General features: G+C 36.3%; 2 protein-coding genes and 1 long non-coding RNA gene across 3 annotated transcripts; 2 read left to right on the forward strand and 1 right to left on the reverse strand.

Moving 5' to 3' along the window:
- Positions 1 to 438: 438 nt before the first annotated feature.
- On the forward strand, positions 439 to 2585 carry LOC18098153 (uncharacterized). Its single transcript, XM_006384788.3, has 5 exons — positions 439 to 678; positions 803 to 986; positions 1536 to 1742; positions 1978 to 2169; positions 2257 to 2585. The coding sequence occupies exons 1-5, from the start codon at positions 596 to 598 to the stop codon at positions 2398 to 2400; spliced, it is 810 nt and encodes a 269-aa protein (XP_006384850.2). The 5' UTR covers positions 439 to 595; the 3' UTR covers positions 2401 to 2585.
- Positions 2586 to 9071: 6486 nt separating this feature from the next.
- On the reverse strand, positions 9072 to 10586 carry LOC18098155 (protein EXORDIUM-like 5). The gene has a single exon (XM_006384790.3). It carries the CDS (start codon positions 10506 to 10508, stop codon positions 9438 to 9440), a length of 1071 nt encoding a protein of 356 aa, XP_006384852.1. The 5' UTR covers positions 10509 to 10586; the 3' UTR covers positions 9072 to 9437.
- A 3676-nt stretch (positions 10587 to 14262) lies between these two features.
- Positions 14263 to 15444, forward strand: LOC127905180 (uncharacterized). The gene is made up of 2 exons (XR_008058958.1): positions 14263 to 14419; positions 14516 to 15444. It is a non-coding gene; the product is annotated as an uncharacterized LOC127905180 (long non-coding RNA).
- The last annotated feature ends 2542 nt before the right edge of the window (positions 15445 to 17986 follow it).

Below are 17986 nucleotides of genomic sequence, written 5' to 3' on the forward strand. Positions count from 1 at the left end.
CTATTTTTATTATTATTTGATTGAATGAAAAAAATATTTTAATAAATAAATTTAGTAAACACAACAGAGTAAATGTCTCGTCTTGTGAGATTAAATATTTTAATCTACATTTATCTCTTAATTTTTTCAAATTTATTTTTGAGTTATCATTTTTTGTTATTTTTTATTTATTAACACACATAATTTTAGATTTATTTGATTATATATATATATATATATATATTAATTTTTTTATTTTCACTTAAAATTTTTTTAACAACAAAAACATGTCAAAAAAGCTTTATTTATAAAATTCCTTGTGTGTGTTAGAATCTTGAAATTATGGATGGACCACATTGCAATAGAAAAGAAGTGTCGAGGTGAAATTTTAAAATTCTCAGTTCATAGGTAGATATTATGAAATTTAAGGACTATTTTGTCTGTCAGATTATATCATTAAAGCAGCGTGGCAGGATTCCTTTTCTGCACTTTGCACTGTAGCTGAAAATACTAAAATTTGGATCTTGTCTTCTTGGGAAGTCAAAGGGAAACAGAGATGAAGGAAATACGAGCGGCGTAAGGAAAAAAATCTGAGCTTTTTCAGCGAGAAAACAACATGTGTATAGCGGTGTTTTTATGGCAAGCTCACCCTCTTTATCCATTTCTCTTGTTACTCAACAGAGATGAATATCACAGCCGGTTAGTCAATTGAAATTCCTCTCTCCCACTCTTCTTCCTTTCTTTCTCATCTGAAGTTTCTGTTTTTGTACGTCTGTTCAAAATTGTGGGGTTTGTTCAGAAATTTGTTTCTGTTTGGAATTAGGCCAACAAAGCCTCTGGGATGGTGGGAAGGTGGAGAGATTCTAGGTGGGAAAGATGAGCTTGCAGGTGGGACATGGCTGGGTTGCACCAGAGATGGTAAGATTGCTTTTATCACTAATGTTAGAGAAGTTAAATCAATCCCGCAAGCTAAGACTCGAGGTGACCTTACCCTTCGTTTTTTAGAGGTAAATTTTCTTTCTTTTTGGTTTTAATCATGTTTGAATTCTAATTTCTAATTGATGACTCATTTCCTTTCTGCTTGTTTTGGATGTTATGCCAGTGGTAATTGATAAAAGACCATTCCTTTAATTGCAAGGACTCTTGGCCATTCTTCTCTAAACGGGGAAGCTTGAAAAGGGTAAATTAATTTTGGGATGTGATAGGTTAGGGCAGGAGAGACTTTGGGGTTAAGGTCATTGATAGCTTAAAAATTATATACTGATGTTGTGGGGCCTGAACAAATCCTTCACTCGATGATTCATTGGTAGCTCTTTCACTCTTTAATCTAGTGTCAAACCTTGATTCTCTTATTTTTGCTCAATAAAGCATTTCAACTTTGTCTTCTTCACTGTGGCTCTCTCCAACACCTTAAACATTCAGGATTGATGAATATGATCATGCCCTTGCGTAGGACTAGGAGTGAATTCACAACATTTATCTTCAGATGTTAACTGCTGTGGCCTTTTTATTATCCATTTTGAAAGCTTTGGTTGTAATAGAATTTATGATTGCAGAGCAACAAGAACCCAAAGGAATATGCAGAGGAGCTTTCCAAGGAGGCAGATCAGTATAATGGGTTTAACCTGATATTAGCTGATATATCTTCTAAATCCATGGTTTACTTAACAAATAGGCCAAAACCAGAAAATTTCATAGTCATGGAGGTGACACCAGGGATGCATGTACTGTCAAATGCAAGCCTAGACTCTCCATGGCCTAAGGTAATACTGTCTGTCATGCGTTTGCTTCCATAATTATATTCCCTGGAGATATGCTTTGGCAGCCGTGAACACACTCGTAATCATTGCCCAAGGTTTGCTAAGGATGGCTTATCTACGAGATATGCATATCTTTATTACTGAAGCAGCTTAGTTTTTTTTATATATATGTTTGGAAGCTGAGTTTTAATTGTGATGGGTGCAACGCTCAATTGAAGTGGGGTTTTTTTTTCTCTAGGCACAACGTCTTGGCCATGGTTTTAAAGACCTACTGGAAAAATATGATGAAGCGGAACTTCCCACAAAAGAGATGGCTGAAATACTAATGACCAACACAATTAAAGATGATGAAAGCATGCTTCCTGGAATTTATCCTTCTGAGCGGGAACACCAGTTAAGTTCTATATTCATCGAGGCAGACACTCCCCTGGTAAATCATTTTCCATTTCAAATACTCTCTCTGCTCCACATGCAATTCTGCTGGCAAACCCATCTCAATAATCTCCTTGATATGCAGGGACGATATGGAACTAGAAGTACTTGTGCATTGTCCGTAAAATCAAGTGGAGAGGTTAACTTTTACGAAAGGTATCTTGACAAGGACCAGTGGAAAGAGCACACAATGAGTTACCAGATCAAAAAGATGGAAGTACATGGGTGATTTAACTCAGTCCAGTCGTCCTTTCAATGAAAATAAGTGTCCTTTCAAAATCAGATAGGCTGAGTTACAAGATTATGTAACTTAATGGGTTTTTAATTGAAGGGCTTCACATGTATAAATAAGTTCTTCGCACCTTCTTTTGTCTCCGACGGTAGTTCAATTAAAGCTTTCCTGTTTCAAGCGCGTCCTTCAAGTGTCAGCTTTGAGAAAGACAACAGTAGAGCCTGCAAGCGTGCATATTGATTAATGGAAACAACTCTAATATTCATTTGGACAAACCTCTTAACAGGAGTTCAAAAGGTAGTTTTTTTGTTTTTTAACACAGGAAAAAAAATAGTAAAGTAACACATTTAAAAATAATAATTAGGTAATTAGCACAATTTCTTCTCCTTTATCTTCTTCTTTCCTCCTCTCTCTTTTTCTCTCCACAGCCACCTCCCATTCCTCTCACCATCGCCTGGATCTCTCTCTGCTCGCGGCAAAAAACACCCATAACAGCACTTCATCACCTATTTCTCTCTAGCTCTACCCAAGATGGGCCCTCATATTTTCGGTTAAAACAGGCACCATTGATCACCCTTACCATCTACATTCCATGTTTAAAGGAATATTGAATTTGATGTAATTTATATTTAAACAATGTTAATTTGATTTTATTGAATGTTAGAGTTTTGAATTAAAAATTAGATTAATTAGATGTAATTTAAGTTGTTAATTAGATATAATTAGGTTATTTAATTAAATAATCAATTATTTTATGTTGTTTTAGGTTAAAGAATTCTTTGCAATATAAGGTCCATCATTTAACAAAATTCTATGTTCAAGAACTGGTTTGTAGATGGATTTTGTGTGGGGGTACCACCAAAGGTCTAATTCATGGAAAAATTCAACATTGAAAGGGCCACATACATGTTTGAGTTGTTGGTGACAGTTGCTTATGATGTGAATAATAGAGTTTATCTGTTTGTTTTGCTATTGTGGAAGAAGAGATGAACAATAATTGGAGTTGGTTTTTGGATTTGCTTCGTCAATATGTGATCGGGGGACGAGCCGAGTTGTTTTACATTAAATATTTATTAAATACTAGATTAATTTTATTGTTGATGATGACTATTAATTAGTTTTTAATGTATGTATCTAGATTAATTACTTGGTACGAGAAGCTCAAAAGGCAACAACATCGATGAGACAAGACGTATTGTGGCCAACACTACACTCAATTTATGTCATGGTGGACTTCAAGAGGTTGGGGAGGCTGAGCATCTTGAAGTGGCATTAACGGAAGATGAGATTGCTTATCATGGAAATGTTGGGGATGTTGGTCCGTCCATGAACATCTCATGCTTGTCCACAAGCGACCTAGGTCCATCCACAAGCTGGGATGATATTAGTCATTTTCACACCTACATGGATATTATAGACTCATCCTTGAGTTGGACGAGTTGGGGTGATGCTCAACACTTGTTCACGAGTACTCCAGACCTTTATATGAGTCGTGATGAATATTAGATATAGTTACATGTTATTATATGTTATAAAAATTATAAATAAATGTATAATTTATTTAATTTTAATAAAATATTATATCATGTTAATCATCGGTCTAAATTTATTATTTGCGATTGAATATGTTATGTGTTGTTTATGTAAATTGTATTTTGATATTAAAAAGATAGTTATTTGAACTGTGTGAATTGCTTCTGTTTTTTTTTAGCAAGTTGTTGATGGCAGAAAAAATTACCCCAGGATGAGCTTGTTAAAGAAATCGCAAATACCATTCACGGTATGCGAGTCCTTGATAGTATCTACACGGAATATTTTCCCCGTATGTGTAATTTTACAAAATAATAATAATAATAATAATAATAAAAATTAAACTTTGCTAACTTACCAAATCACTCAGTTCAAAAACATGAACTTTGAAAGCCACGCACTTATTTTTATCTCATCTCCGACTGATGCTTTCATGCACAAAACTGGATTTGAATTTTACAGAGCGGTGTAACCTTTTGGATTCGATTTCACTTATATGGTAAAAAGCCACTCCTACGCATGAACTTGAAGCTGCTGCTTATTGTTGAGCTAAATATTCAGAACCAGTCGCTCAGATTCAGCTTTATCTTAGCTTACTGTCTTCCGAGTCAGTCTCGCAAAGACAAATATCACATTTGCTGCATTTACTGACCAGCCATTGCACAGCTAGAGTCATTCAAATAATAACTAGACTTTCTAGAAAAGCATGGAGATTACTAAGATGGAATATAGCTCGGTAATTGAAGGTGGAATTGGGGGTAACAACTTCGAAGTTCATTATCAGGACTGCTGTTGTATTCCTCAACTGGCCTTTGAATTTCACTAATGCTCTTGGCACGTTAAGAAAGTCCTGATCATGACATATATCAGTACCGTCATTTCGATGAAAATTCTTGAATGAAGGACACCATTCTGTTGGAATCAAGTGTTATAAATTTGTAGAGAAAAAAGATTTTATTTCACAATTAAGAACGAACAATTTAATCCAGTAAATTCGATGCTGCTGGGGTGTAAAAATGCTGAGCTTCATCTCCAGGAGCATACCAGATTGGTTTGTAGATAAGTACTTGGCCCCGCCCCGGTTTTGAGGCTATAGAAGAAAGAAAATCATCGAGGATGATGCAGTGATAGAACCTAGCTAGTGCTCGTAATATGTTAACATATATATGGATTTCTCTACTGGATTTCATGAAGAAACTCATTAAGGATGCTGCAGTGATAGAATCCATTTCCATTTTTGTATTGTTAAGGATGATTAATCCCCTATATAGATAGAAAATCCCATCTCTACTGTCTAGTGTAGCCTCCATGTGCTCGTCTACTTTCCTGCATTTTAGCTGCCTATGTTCTTTGGTTTTTGATTTCTACAATTAATTCTCATTTCCTTTTGGTTGCTGCTAAGAATCTATTTTAAGAGTCCTTTCGCTTTTCTTTAAATCTGGGGTGCCCTTCTTGTTGATCCTTCTGATTCCGCTCAGGATGTTTTTGCAGATCTCAGCTATCATGGCCTCTCCTCTAAGCACTTGCTAAATGAAGATTTTCATTCGAGGAAATCTCAAAACCAAAAGAGAAGCATTTTGCACAAACATCGTCAAGCACACGCGCATAATAACATGGGAGCTACAACATAGTACTGCTTAAAATTTAAGCACTGTTCCAGGTAGTTCCTTATTTAACTAGATGCTCATGCCACTCATCATCGATGAGATGATGGAGCTTGCCTTCGTTCTACTTGAGCTGGCTAAAGCTTCCCCTCAAGAACTGCAGGTCGGACAAGCACAATCAGCACCACACTTACAGTAGGCCTTGCCCACCCCAGTAGTCACCACGCTCCTAGGGCATGTGCATGGATTGCAGCCACAGTGCTCGCCACACGAGCATTTGTTGTGTCCAGCTCCCTCTCCGCTTGTGGCCTTCATTGAACTACACTTGTATGCATTATCAGGCAGAATGTTATGTTAAAAACAAAAACAAAAAAAAACAGAGAAAAGAAAATTATTAAATCATGGCAACTATCAAGACCCGCAGGATGTGCCACCAGCGCAAGGAACAGGACATCCACACCCATCATTGCAACCCACGGTACCTCCTCTGGTATCTGCCATTATCCTCCTTGCTTTCTTTTGCCTCTCTCTCAAAGGGTATGCTGTAATTTGTATTCTTGAATTACAAGACGCAGACAGTTAATAAATATAGCTGCAATCAAAATCTTATGTTGGCAATAAGTGGCACATGAAGTTCTGTCAGACTAACACATGGCCATACATGACAAGGTTTGACATGTAACTGCCCTCAAAGGCTGGTGAATAGCACAAGTGGACTGCAGGGATGTAGATGACTAACACCTGGGAATGTGAGTGGCTGTTGAAGCTGTGTGGTTTGCCCAATTCACGCATCCCTTGCCGCATCACAACAACATGGAGTCTAATCCTCCTCCAGATATGGAAACAGAATTCGAACAAGCAGATGACGTTTAAATCCTCACTGCGATGCTTGCCATGAAATCAGAATTAAGAACTTAATGATTTCTGTGTATTGATGGATACTAATTATTTCAGATAATAACAATTTCTGGTCCAACAGGGTATATTTATTTCAGCTTATAAAACAACAGTGCACCTGACCTTTATATTAATCTCAGAATTCATATAAGGTCAAATGAAGCAGGGAGGGAGATGATCATAAGAACAACATAATATTTTGGGCCAACTGGAAGAGAACAAGGCTGAGAACAAATGAAGGGCCAGAGATTATTGACATTCACGTGATCATGATTTGTCATAATCCTTTAGATGTTAAAATGGTAGTAAATTACCGACATTAGCACTGGACTTGACAAGAGTGCAGGCAGAGAAATCTGACAAGTCACAGCAGGTGATCATGACCTTGCTCATGCACAGCAGCCGTGTTAAGGAATCTATGATGCGATCGCTATAAATATCATCAGAAGCTGAAAACATGTTCCATGCAATAAAAGAGTTTGAAATGTCGGTACAGCATATGCCTTTGATCATCTCATGAGTTTGGGCCACATTGTGCTGCAGTGCATATCCTGTTAACAAAGAAGAGATCACCATTCTAAATAACAATTTCTTAAGTTCCAATCAGTTTCGTCTTTTAAGCATGGAAAAAGACATTCTCCTGCATTGCAAGCCAGCCTACTACTTGTGGCCACATAACCATCGAACTGCCATACCATCAAACAGAACCAAATTCAATTTCCTTTATGTGGCTGCTAATTAACCAGATAATTGTCTCTTTCTGGATCAGCAACCCACAACATATATATTAGTTAACAAGCAAATGTCACGTAACAATTTTATTTGGAGTTCTATTTCGAGTTGGTGAAATTCTGTGCCCAAAATCTCGTCTGGCATATTGTCTCTTTCTCATGCAAAGGCAGCCTCTTCATTACACAGCATGTGGCTCTCCAACTCATTGATTTGGACGGACTTTATGAGTGAGAGAGGGACCTCTCTCTCTATGTGGGTCACTCACTAGCCATGAGATGGAATCAGCTATATGATGACGCTACATGTTTTTGACATTTTCCCATGTAACCTTTCACATAATCCTGCCTGTTCTTGTTTTATCTCATCCTGAAGCAGCAAATATCACCATCAACCAAGATTTACGGGGCAATATCCATACTACAAGTGTACATTGACCACCACACTTTGTTTTTTACTTCCATTCAAAACCCCTCCTCTTAAGATAATAACAACTTGATAGATGAGGAATCTCTTTAATCCACCTACTGTCACATCCTCCGAAGTTTTGTTTTTTTACTGATTGGAAAATGAGGGCATCAGTTTCTTTTGACAGTTTCTCGAGCCTTGCTGGGTTAGACCTTGAACCTTGGAGACCTGCTGACTTGCATCTTATGTCATAATCTTCTTGCAGAAGCCCGACTACACAGCAACCAAAGCATCAAAACCTCTACCGAACCGGGCCACCACTAGTAACATGGCATGGACCTGGAAAATCAGGGCAAGGCTCATAAGTGATCAGAATAATCAACCACGGTAGATGTGTACTTTTATGGGTCCCAAATATTAGCTGTGCATCACTCACTCACTCACGTTGCGTTAAAGTTTGTTTGATATAATAATGCTTTTCACTCCCAAATCTGCTGTGCAATTTAAAAAACAAGCACACATTTATACGATAAAATATATATAATTATATAATCTTAAGTTAAACTATCATCTTCACTTCCTTCTAACATACCAGTTAGAGGACAAGAAAATGTTTGACCTTTATGTGATCATAAATTCAAGCCATGATTTCACTTTCAAATTCTTGCCCATACCCTTGCCAGAAAAGCAGGCAAGAGAAAAGAGAGAACAAACACCATCACTTCCATGAGTATCATGTGTATGAGAGGGGTTTGCTATTGGAGGCAAACCTTTTTCCTTTATCTGGCTTTGGATTGCTTAAAATTATTATAATATATGTTTAGTAGCATAATCCCAAGAACAAGATCACACTTCACTTCAAGTATCTTAACTTAGAAATAACAATTAACAAGTGAAGATTCATACCATCTCTTTTGGATTCATGTACACCAACATATTATCATCATTTTTCTGCACTATTTCGTATAGGCATTTGCTTTTCCAGTTTCAAATGGAACACGTTGACCCCATCTGGGTCATCTCTAACCTCTAGCAACACTGTAAAGCATGAAAAATCGTATTCTGTTATGGAATTATCCGCAGCTTCCCTCTTAAGTTCAAAGTAATCATCCTGTAGTCAAATTGCTTTAAACACCAGGTCTGAATCTTAAAACATGGAGTTTTTTCATTTCTATACATTAAACAAACACAGAATTAACAAAGTCCACTCGTATGTATGAATCTTGAAACACCAGGTCCTGAAGTTCAAAAGCAGAAAGATGAAGAGAAATAGCATCCAAATCCAACAGATATTTATGAGGTCTACTAGTAAAATATGTTGCAAGTTGAAAATTAGCCTCTTGGCAAGCGAGATCGAGAAAAGTATTCACAAAAATAATATTTTTTTCATAACCATCTCAGCATTCAAGAAAAGTATTCAGTTGGCCTTTTGCCTGTGGTCAGGCAACATTCATCGCTTGCGGGGAAAATCTAAGCTAATAAATAACAATCAAATGCAAGTTTAAATAAATAAATATACTTTTAATATAGCATCAAAATCTAGCATCACCATCTTCTTCTTTTTTTGTACATCTGATCAGCTACAATGATTTTTAATCATAAAAAGAAAAAAAATAAGTAAAAACTGAAGAAATACAAGAAAACAAATCTCCCCTCCTCCTTCCCCAACCTCCACCTTCTTCACTCGTGTATACAGGCAATTTCCACCACCAAGATAACCCCAAGAACTAGAAGAAATTGAAAGAAAAATCAAATTCAAGAGCATAGAACCTGACTTTTTTAACAATCGATAGTCTATTTTTCTCTTCTTCTTTTTTTTTTTCTTTTTGTTTCCCACTTTTCAAGGTCCTAGAAAAGGCCACCACCTCAGTCCAAAGCATTAGGACCGGCACATGCCTTCAACTCGGGGCTCCAGATCCATTGCACCAAGAACTTCCTCCCTCTTCTACCATTCAAATTAAAGGTCCTGCCTTTCCTATCCCTCATCACCTGCCCTATATACCCACCACCGCCACCTGTCCCATACAACCCTTCACACAAATCCCCTATCTCAGTTGGTGCTGTTGGATCCTCCCCAGCATACCAAGCATTCACCAAGGGATTTGAAGACAACTCTGCAAGTTCATGGCCTATAACACTAATCATTCCATCAACACCCACATCCCCATTTGGTGGCTTCAAGGCTCCTGGTCCACCTCCACCCATATAACCAGGGACTGCAAAAGGGTAAGCACATACTTCAGGGCATTGTTTGCCTGAATTACCAACCCAAGCATAAGGCAATGTGTAGCCAACCATTGATGGAAATGTAAAGTAATGGAACCCACACACTGCTCTACAGAAGTCTTGCATGGTCACATCTTGTGAGGTCAATATGAGGTAGATCCCATTCTTGTGATCTACTGGGAAAGGTGCAGACCTTACAGCTGAAGCTATCACTTGTTGGATTGTAAGTCTTGTTAAGCCAGTCCCATGTGAATAAGCACTATCAGCATATTCGCCGGCTATGAGTATTGAACGTGAGACGTTAGCCCCAGTTTGATCTGTGTACAAAGACACAGTGCGCCACCAGTCAGAGACGGAGGGCTTGGCGGCAACAGTTGAGGGGGAGATGGAGTTAATGAAGTCTTTGATGAGAAGTTTTTGAGAATTAGCCCAACGGCCATACCAGATAAGGTAGATGTTTATTGGGGCTGAAGAGAGGACTGGACCCATATGGTAACGAAGTTGGACTAAATCTGATGAGCCCTCAAATTTCTTAGAGGATGAGAGGGTTCTTGGTGGTAGTTTTGGGTTTATAATATCTGGTTTTGTGTTCAGGGTTTGAACTTGTGGGGAACTAGTTGAAGAAGTTGAAGCATAGACATGGTGAATAAATAGTAATGGTATGAAAAGGGCACAACAAAATGAAAGGGGGGAATAAGGACGTTGTGACATTTTGAGTGGTGTGGTGGAGGAAGAGGAAGAGGAAGAGGAGGGGTTTGGTGGTGGTGAGGAGAGGAGGGGAGGTGGGGGGGTAAATAAAGAGTGGTGAGGTGGGGAAAAACAGAGAATAGGAGGGAAATGGGCTGGAGACAGCTGCAATGTGTGGGCACACTTTACTTTTGAGACTAGTTGAAAGTTGAAGGCTCTGTTGGTTTGCGGTTGGGTGAAGTGTGATTTGTATTTTACTTTAATTATAGGTTTGAAAAAATATAATTAATTAATCTATATTATAGTTTTGTTTGAATGATGTAAATTTATTTATTTTTAAATTTTTTTTGTGAGTATTTATCTTTATGTTATAACATGTTTAATTATTTTTTACTTGAAAAAAATATTAAATTAATATTTTTAGATAACTTTAATATATTGATATTAAAATAAAAAAATACTTATAAAAAATTATTTTAAAAAAAATACTGCATCACAGTATAAATATTTTTTTTTTTTACAATACCAAACAAACTTTTTCAAAATGAAAAGGTTAACAAGAAGCCAAACATACAAAAAGAGTGTCTCCCTCTTTAAGAATGTGTGTCGGGTAATGTATGTACACGTGTATAGTAGTGATTATTTTTAAGAATATTTTTTATTTAAAAATATATAAAAATATTTTTTTTATTTTTAAAAAATTATTTTTAATATTATTATATTATATGATTTAAAAACAGTAAAATTTTTTTAATAAAAATCATTGAACGCGATTCTAACCGCAAAAACAGACAACTCTTGAGACTGTGGTAAAGATTGTTTTAAAAATATATTAAAATGATTTTTTATATCAGCATATCAAAACGATCCAATAACACAAAAAAAAATTAACTTGAAATAAAAAAAATTAAAAATCTTGAAAAGCACAATCTAACCTAGAGACCAAACACATCAGTAATGTTTGGCAACGCGATTGATCGTGATTTTATAAAAAAATTGAATTTTTTTGTATAATTTTTTTTAATATTTTTTTGATTTTTTTGATGTATTAATATTTAAAAAATATTTTAATATATTTTTAAATAAAAATATTTTTAAAAATAATCACCACGTAAAATGGAAGTGTAGCAGCCAAGCTTTCTAAAATGGGAGAATTATAAATTATAACTGAAGAAGAAATGGAAGGATCCCTTCTTTAATTCTCCGTGTTTCCTATCAACCGATAAATACGTTGAATCCTATTAACAGCGATTATTTAATACAACTGCTATTTCCTGTAGAGATTCATTAATAAAATCGTGATTTCTATTAATAGTCACATGAAAGTATATTATTTTGTAAAAAAATTTATATCCTATGCTATATTTTTAAAAATTTGATCAAACCGTGTTAGTATTTAAAAATACCCCTTTACCCCTCTCCATAAAAAACCAATTGAAGAAACCATAAGGGTGTAGCTTAACTGGTCAGACCCTGAGTTTGCTTCCAGAAGATCACTAGTTTGAGTCTCATAAACCTCAGGGACACTGGAGGCTTATATGGTCATTAACTTCAGAATCCGTGAGATTAACCGAGATACGCACAAGTTGGTCCGAACATCCATATTCATATAGAAAAAATATTGTTCTATACACGTGCATATTTGAAAAATTCAAAACTATTTTAGACACATTTGAAAAAGAAAAAAAAACCCGGCTATAAAACTTGTAACAGTTGGGTATGTCGTTCTAGGACCCGGCAATCAGGAGAAAAATGAGTAAAAAATTAACCTAGTTTACCCTAATCAAAAACTTGGATTCACGCACACAATCATAATAAAACTCCATTAAAAACTTATTAAAGAAAAAAATTAGTCAAAATAATATCATTTGATTTTTTAAAAAAATAATAAATTAACTCTCGTGACCTGTACAGGTCACTTAAGCCTTGTTGCGAGCCAAACACAAGACATGGTTTTAAAACTAGGGAGAAGACAAAACAAACTTGCTATAGTCTGCCACTTCTTCAATCTGGAACTAGAAACTCGGTGTCCTCTGCTGCTATCTCGAGGCCAGGAATTGAAATCCCTTGGTAACCACAGAAGAGAAGCCTTGAGAGAATAAGACTCCAGATAAACTTCAAGTACAAGGTGTTAGAATATCAGAAACTTCATCAGAATCTTCAGTAGCAACTCCAAGAACTTGGTCAGCAACTTCAACAGAAAACCCAGTAGAATGGGCACCATTTATTCAGTCCATCCATTATGTTACTAGTTCAAAATCATCCAGCTAGTTACTTGATAGTTTCCTTGTTTTCCTCAAGTTTTTTTTCCCTTCTTTACAGTTTAATTGTACAGTTATAGATACAATAGAAAACTACACGGCTAAGTGTGGAAGACAGTTCAAAGAGATCTCCTGTCTTCATCTCCCTGTTGTTTAAGTTGTTACATGGTATCAGAGCTAATATATGCTAAAGCTTTTCAAATGATCCATTTATAAAGCTTTCGCGTGATCCAAATGGCCAACACCAACAACACGTCCATCCATGATTCTATCATGATAATATTCTAGGCCAGGGGGTTCATCATGGATTTTCCAGGCATTAAATTTCTCTTTCAACTTATTCTCTTCAGATAAAATATTTTTTGCTCATTTGATAATGTTGTCATAACCAACCTCACTCAATCTATATTCTGATTAGATAATAAACACTCTTATAATGACCGACAATTTACTGTAATTTGTACACTCATTCCATAATAGTTCATCAGAATCTTTTAAAAGTTTAAAAAACCTAGTTGCATCTACATTTAGTTCTTTATCTACACACAAACCTTCACTTGAATAACCATGATTTATTATCATTGCATTCACCATCATACCCCTATAACAATTACTATTATCATCTATAACTTCATGTATGTTGCTAGAAGTAAGTGTTGAGCCAACAATCCTTTCTAACATGGTTTTATAAGGAACATAAGATTCTCTGTACGCAAATCAACACAAGTATTTCTCTATGAACTTTTTTTTAAAAGATGTGTCGCACCCGACATCGCGGCGGCCCACAAAATAATCTCGAATATGAAAAAAGAACAGATTTCTGGCATCTTGTTCTTTTAGAAAAAATATCTTGTTTAAGGAGTCGCCACCTAGTATTATGGTCACTAGGAACCCAAACTGGTCAACAGAGATTCTATGGTACGGGATTGGTTACGTAAAAGGGAAGATATTATCACCCCTTAAACGTTTTGTCTGAGGCAAACTGCATTGCTGATTTTGTCTTAAATTGCTAAATATTTATTGGTTTATGCTCTTATAGTTTACTTGCAATATTCCTGACTCTGGCGCCAGTGAATATTCAACTACGAATAATTTCAACTCTGGCGTTGGTAAATATTACGTAGCTATAAAATAAATTTGGATTAATATTTTTATTCCTGACTCTGGCGTCAGTGAATAAACAAATAAAATAAATTTATTTTTACACATGCACATATTTTTTATTTTTCTAGCTAAATAAAATAAAATATAATGAATAAAAATAATATAAATTTAAACCGGTATTTTTATTCCTGACTATGGTGTCAGTGAATAAACCAATAAATTTATGTTATTTTTATTCATGCATACACATCTTTTATTTTTCTATTTTTTCTACTTTTCTATTTTTTATTTTTCTATTATTTTTTATTTTTTTATTTTTTTTGGGGCTGGGCTGGGCTGGACCCAGCCGGCCCGGTCTCAAAACTTAAAAAGAGATCGGGTCACTGGTCCAAACCAGTGACCCGGCTGGATGGCAGGCGTGCGTAAGCCCAATGAATTACAATTCACTTGCTACAGTAGCAAGTGAATTATAATTCACTGCTACTGTAGCAGTGAATTAAAATGCAAAGGAGAGAAGGAAGACTTGCCAGTGGTCTGCTGCTCCTGAAGATGAAGACGAAGTTGAGGGCGGTCGGTGCTATTCCTCTTTTCTGTTCCTTCTCTATTCTTTTGCTTCTGTCCGCACCGTCTTTTCTACTTTTTCTTTGTGTTCCTCTGTTTTCTCAGTTCTTGGGATGAAGGAATTAAGAAGATGACGATGCCGGTTCTCTCGGGTGGTTCTTCTTTTTCTGGTCACTGTTCGTCCTCCATTTTTCTGTGGTTCTTGGCCTGTTCCTCGATTTTTTCAGTTCTTCCTCTCTCTCTGTTTTCCCCGTTTTTTAGTTTTTCCACCTTGGGTCTGTGATTCCTTTTCAGTCCAATTCCCCTGGTTTTTTCGTGTCCTCCGATTGCTTTCGTTTTCCAGCAGCTTTTGAAATGATGAAGGAACTAAGAAGATGATGAAGACGCTGGCTGGATTTATTTTGACTGATTTCTGGGTCTTTCCTTTGTCTGCAGGGACGAAGACAATTTCAAGGATAATTCTCGTCTCTGTGTGTGCTGCTCTCTTGTTCTCTCCTTCTCTCTGTGTATTATTTTTTTGTTGCTCTGGATTTATGCTCTGCTTTTTTCTCTGTTATTTGCTCTCTTTTATTTGCTCCTTACGCCCTGTTTCTCCCCAAGGTTCTGCCCTTTTTTTTTCTCCCTTTCGCGAGGTCGCCTTTGCCCAGCTTTTATAAAGCCAGCGGCGGCCTCGGTGGTGGTAACGGCCGGCCTCCTAAATGCTCTGTAACCGACGTCTTCAATGAAGAAACGTACGCGTTGGCTGCCAACGGACGAAACGTCTCTGCCTTATGGCAGAGCCGTTGCAGAGGAAGAAGACGGTGAACAGTCGCTGCAAAACGACTCCGTTTTCTAGTTCTAAAGGCTGCTTTCAATTTGGTCCTTGTAATTCTTATAATTTTGCAATCAAGCCCCTGGTTAAAATGTAATTGGATCCTTGCATTTCCGGGCCATTTTCAAGCTGGTCCTTGGATTTTAATTTTTGCATTTTGGACCTCAATTAAACCCCAAACTTTGATATTTCTTCAATTAAATCCCTGATTTCATTAATTAAATTAATTCCAAGTTTAATTAAGTCTCACAACTTATCAATTCTCCAATTAAACCCTTGATTATTGGATTAATTAAATTAATTCCAAGTTTAATTAAGTCTCAAAACTTATCAATTCTCCAATTAAAACCTTTATTGGATTAATTAAATTAATTCCAAGCTTAATTAAGTCTCAAAACTTATCAACTCACCAATTAAACCCTTGATTTGATTAATTATATTAATTCCAAAGTTTAATTAAACCTCAAAACTTCCAATCATGTTGTCTTTAACCCAAATTTTAATTCATTCTTTATTTATTTCATTTTACTTGTTTTTCATCATTATTATTTTTTCATCATCATTTTTTTATCATTTTCAGTAAATAAAATAATAATAATAATTAAAATAAAATGGTCAAAAATTGGGTTATGACAGTTGCCCCCTCTTTATAATATTTATTATGCAAAGATATTAAAAAATTTCATTTTCTTTTAGCTTTGTGTAGTAAATTTATAAAAAAAATATAGATACAGAAAGAACTTTTGCTTCTTTTTTTTTTTAGAAAATTTTTTCCTTTGTTTTTTTTTTTTAGAGTCTTGAAAACTTCAAAAACAGGAGATTGACATATGACTTTTACAGAGAGATGTAGAAATCAAGAAACAAGTCATTTGGACGATGACCCATTTTTTTTTGTTTTTTTGTTTTTGTTTTTGTTTTTGTTGTTTTTTGAAATGGATCAAATTGTTTTGGGCAACCTGCCCGATGATAAAAGAACGCAAAGAATTTCGCGAGTGGTCTAATTGTTTCAGGCGACCTGCCCGTTGAAGAATAAAACGCGAAAAGGGTTTCGCGAGTGGTGTAATTGTTCCAGGCGACCTGCCCGATAGGAAGAATAAAACGCGAAAAGGGTTTCGCGAGTGGTCTAATTGTTCCAGGCGACCTGCCTGATGACGAATAAAACGCGAAAAGGGTTTCGTGAGTGGTCTAATTGTTCTAGGCGACCTGCCCGATAGGAAGAATAAAACGCGAAAAGGGTTTCGCGAGTGGTCTAATTGTTCCAGGCGACCTGCCTGATGAAGAATAAAACGAGAAAATGGTTTCGCGAGTGGTGTAATTGTTCCAGGCGACCTGCCCGATAGGAAGAATAAAACGCGAAAAGGGTTTCGCGAGTGGTCTAATTGTTCCAGGCGACCTGCCCGATGAAGAATAAAACGCGAAAAGGGTACCGGCTTATTGCATGGATCAAAATCTTTGCAGAGCTTTTTTTTATGTGTTTCGGGGATCAGAAGAGTGCAGCTTTGCACTTGCTTGAGGATCTCTATTTTACAAACACATATTCGAACTAGTGTCAAGCACATTTATAACTGAAAAAGAAATGGAAGGATCCCTTCTTTAATTCTTTAAAAATATCCTATGCTATATTTTTAAAAAGTTGACCAAACTGTGTTAGGATGGTAAAATACCCCTTTACCCCTCTATATAAATGGCCAATTGAAGGAGAATGTTCATTTAAAATTGTTCTATACACGTGCATATTTATATATAAAAAAAACCCCAGCTATAATAAAACTTGTAACAGTTGGGTAGGTCAATGTAAGACCCGCCACTCAGGACCTAAATTGATGCAAATCGAAGAAAAATAGGTAAAAATTAACCCAGTATAACCCAATCAAAAACTTAGATTCACGAACTATCTAGTAGATGATCCAATAATAAGAGCTTGAGACTAAGAGGTTTGCTCCTCTGTGATCTTAGATTCGAGCCCTGTGGTTACTAATATGATGGCCACTGGAGGCTTATATGGTCGTTAACTTCAGGGCCCGTGGAATTAGTCGAGATGCGTGCAAACTGGCCTGAACACTCATGTTAATAAAATAAAATAAAAAACTTGGATTCACGCACACAATCATAATAAAACTCGATAAAAAACTTATTAATTTTTTTTAAATAAAAAATTAGTCAAAATAATATCACTTTGATTTAAAAAAATAATAAATTAACTCTCGTGACCTGTACCAAGGTTGTTAAAATCGCGTTTTGACTCGTAAAATCATACGCTTTTACGAGTCAAAACATGCTTTACGTGCTGAATCGTTTGAAAAAATAAAAAATGGGTGAAATCGTTAAAATCGGATGAAATCGCGCAAAATCGCGATTTCAGGACCGATTTTATGATTGTAACAAAATGCATGCGCTGAAACAAAATGTCCCCCCATAGTCCAGCTGTCAGGCGCCTATTGGCTGTGGAAATGCACAGTCACGACTCACGCCACGCGGTTTTCACTCTTCAATCTTCAGTCACAAAAGAGTCTTCTCTCTTCAGTCTTCACTCCTTCTTTTTCACCGAACAAATCCCTAATCCCCTTCTCTAATTAACCAACCGGGCACCGACAACCACAAAAGCGGCGACGAGGATCTCCACAAAAGCGGTCACGATCACGGTCCAGTCTTCACTCCTTCTCTTTCCTCACTCCAGAGTCCAATCATCAGTGCTCACGGTCGCGACTTCCTTTTCATCAACAGCGACGACGATCTCCTTAACAGCTCACGGCTTCAGGCTTCCT

This window comes from Populus trichocarpa, chromosome 4 (assembly GCF_000002775.5).
Source record: "Populus trichocarpa isolate Nisqually-1 chromosome 4, P.trichocarpa_v4.1, whole genome shotgun sequence".
NCBI classification, from domain to species: Eukaryota; Viridiplantae; Streptophyta; class Magnoliopsida; order Malpighiales; family Salicaceae; genus Populus; species Populus trichocarpa.

Bases quoted from the DNA above. Each gene is read 5' to 3' on its own strand.
- LOC18098155 (XM_006384790.3), bottom strand. From the start codon at position 10,508: ATGTCACAACGTCCTTATTCCCCCCTTTCATTTTGTTGTGCCCTTTTC.
- LOC18098153 (XM_006384788.3), top strand. From the start codon at position 596: ATGTGTATAGCGGTGTTTTTATGGCAAGCTCACCCTCTTTATCCATTT. The intron at 679-802 runs GTTAGTCAATTG...GTTTGGAATTAG, and splicing joins AGAGATGAATATCACAGCCG to GCCAACAAAGCCTCTGGGAT. The intron at 1,743-1,977 runs GTAATACTGTCT...TTTTTTCTCTAG, and splicing joins TAGACTCTCCATGGCCTAAG to GCACAACGTCTTGGCCATGG.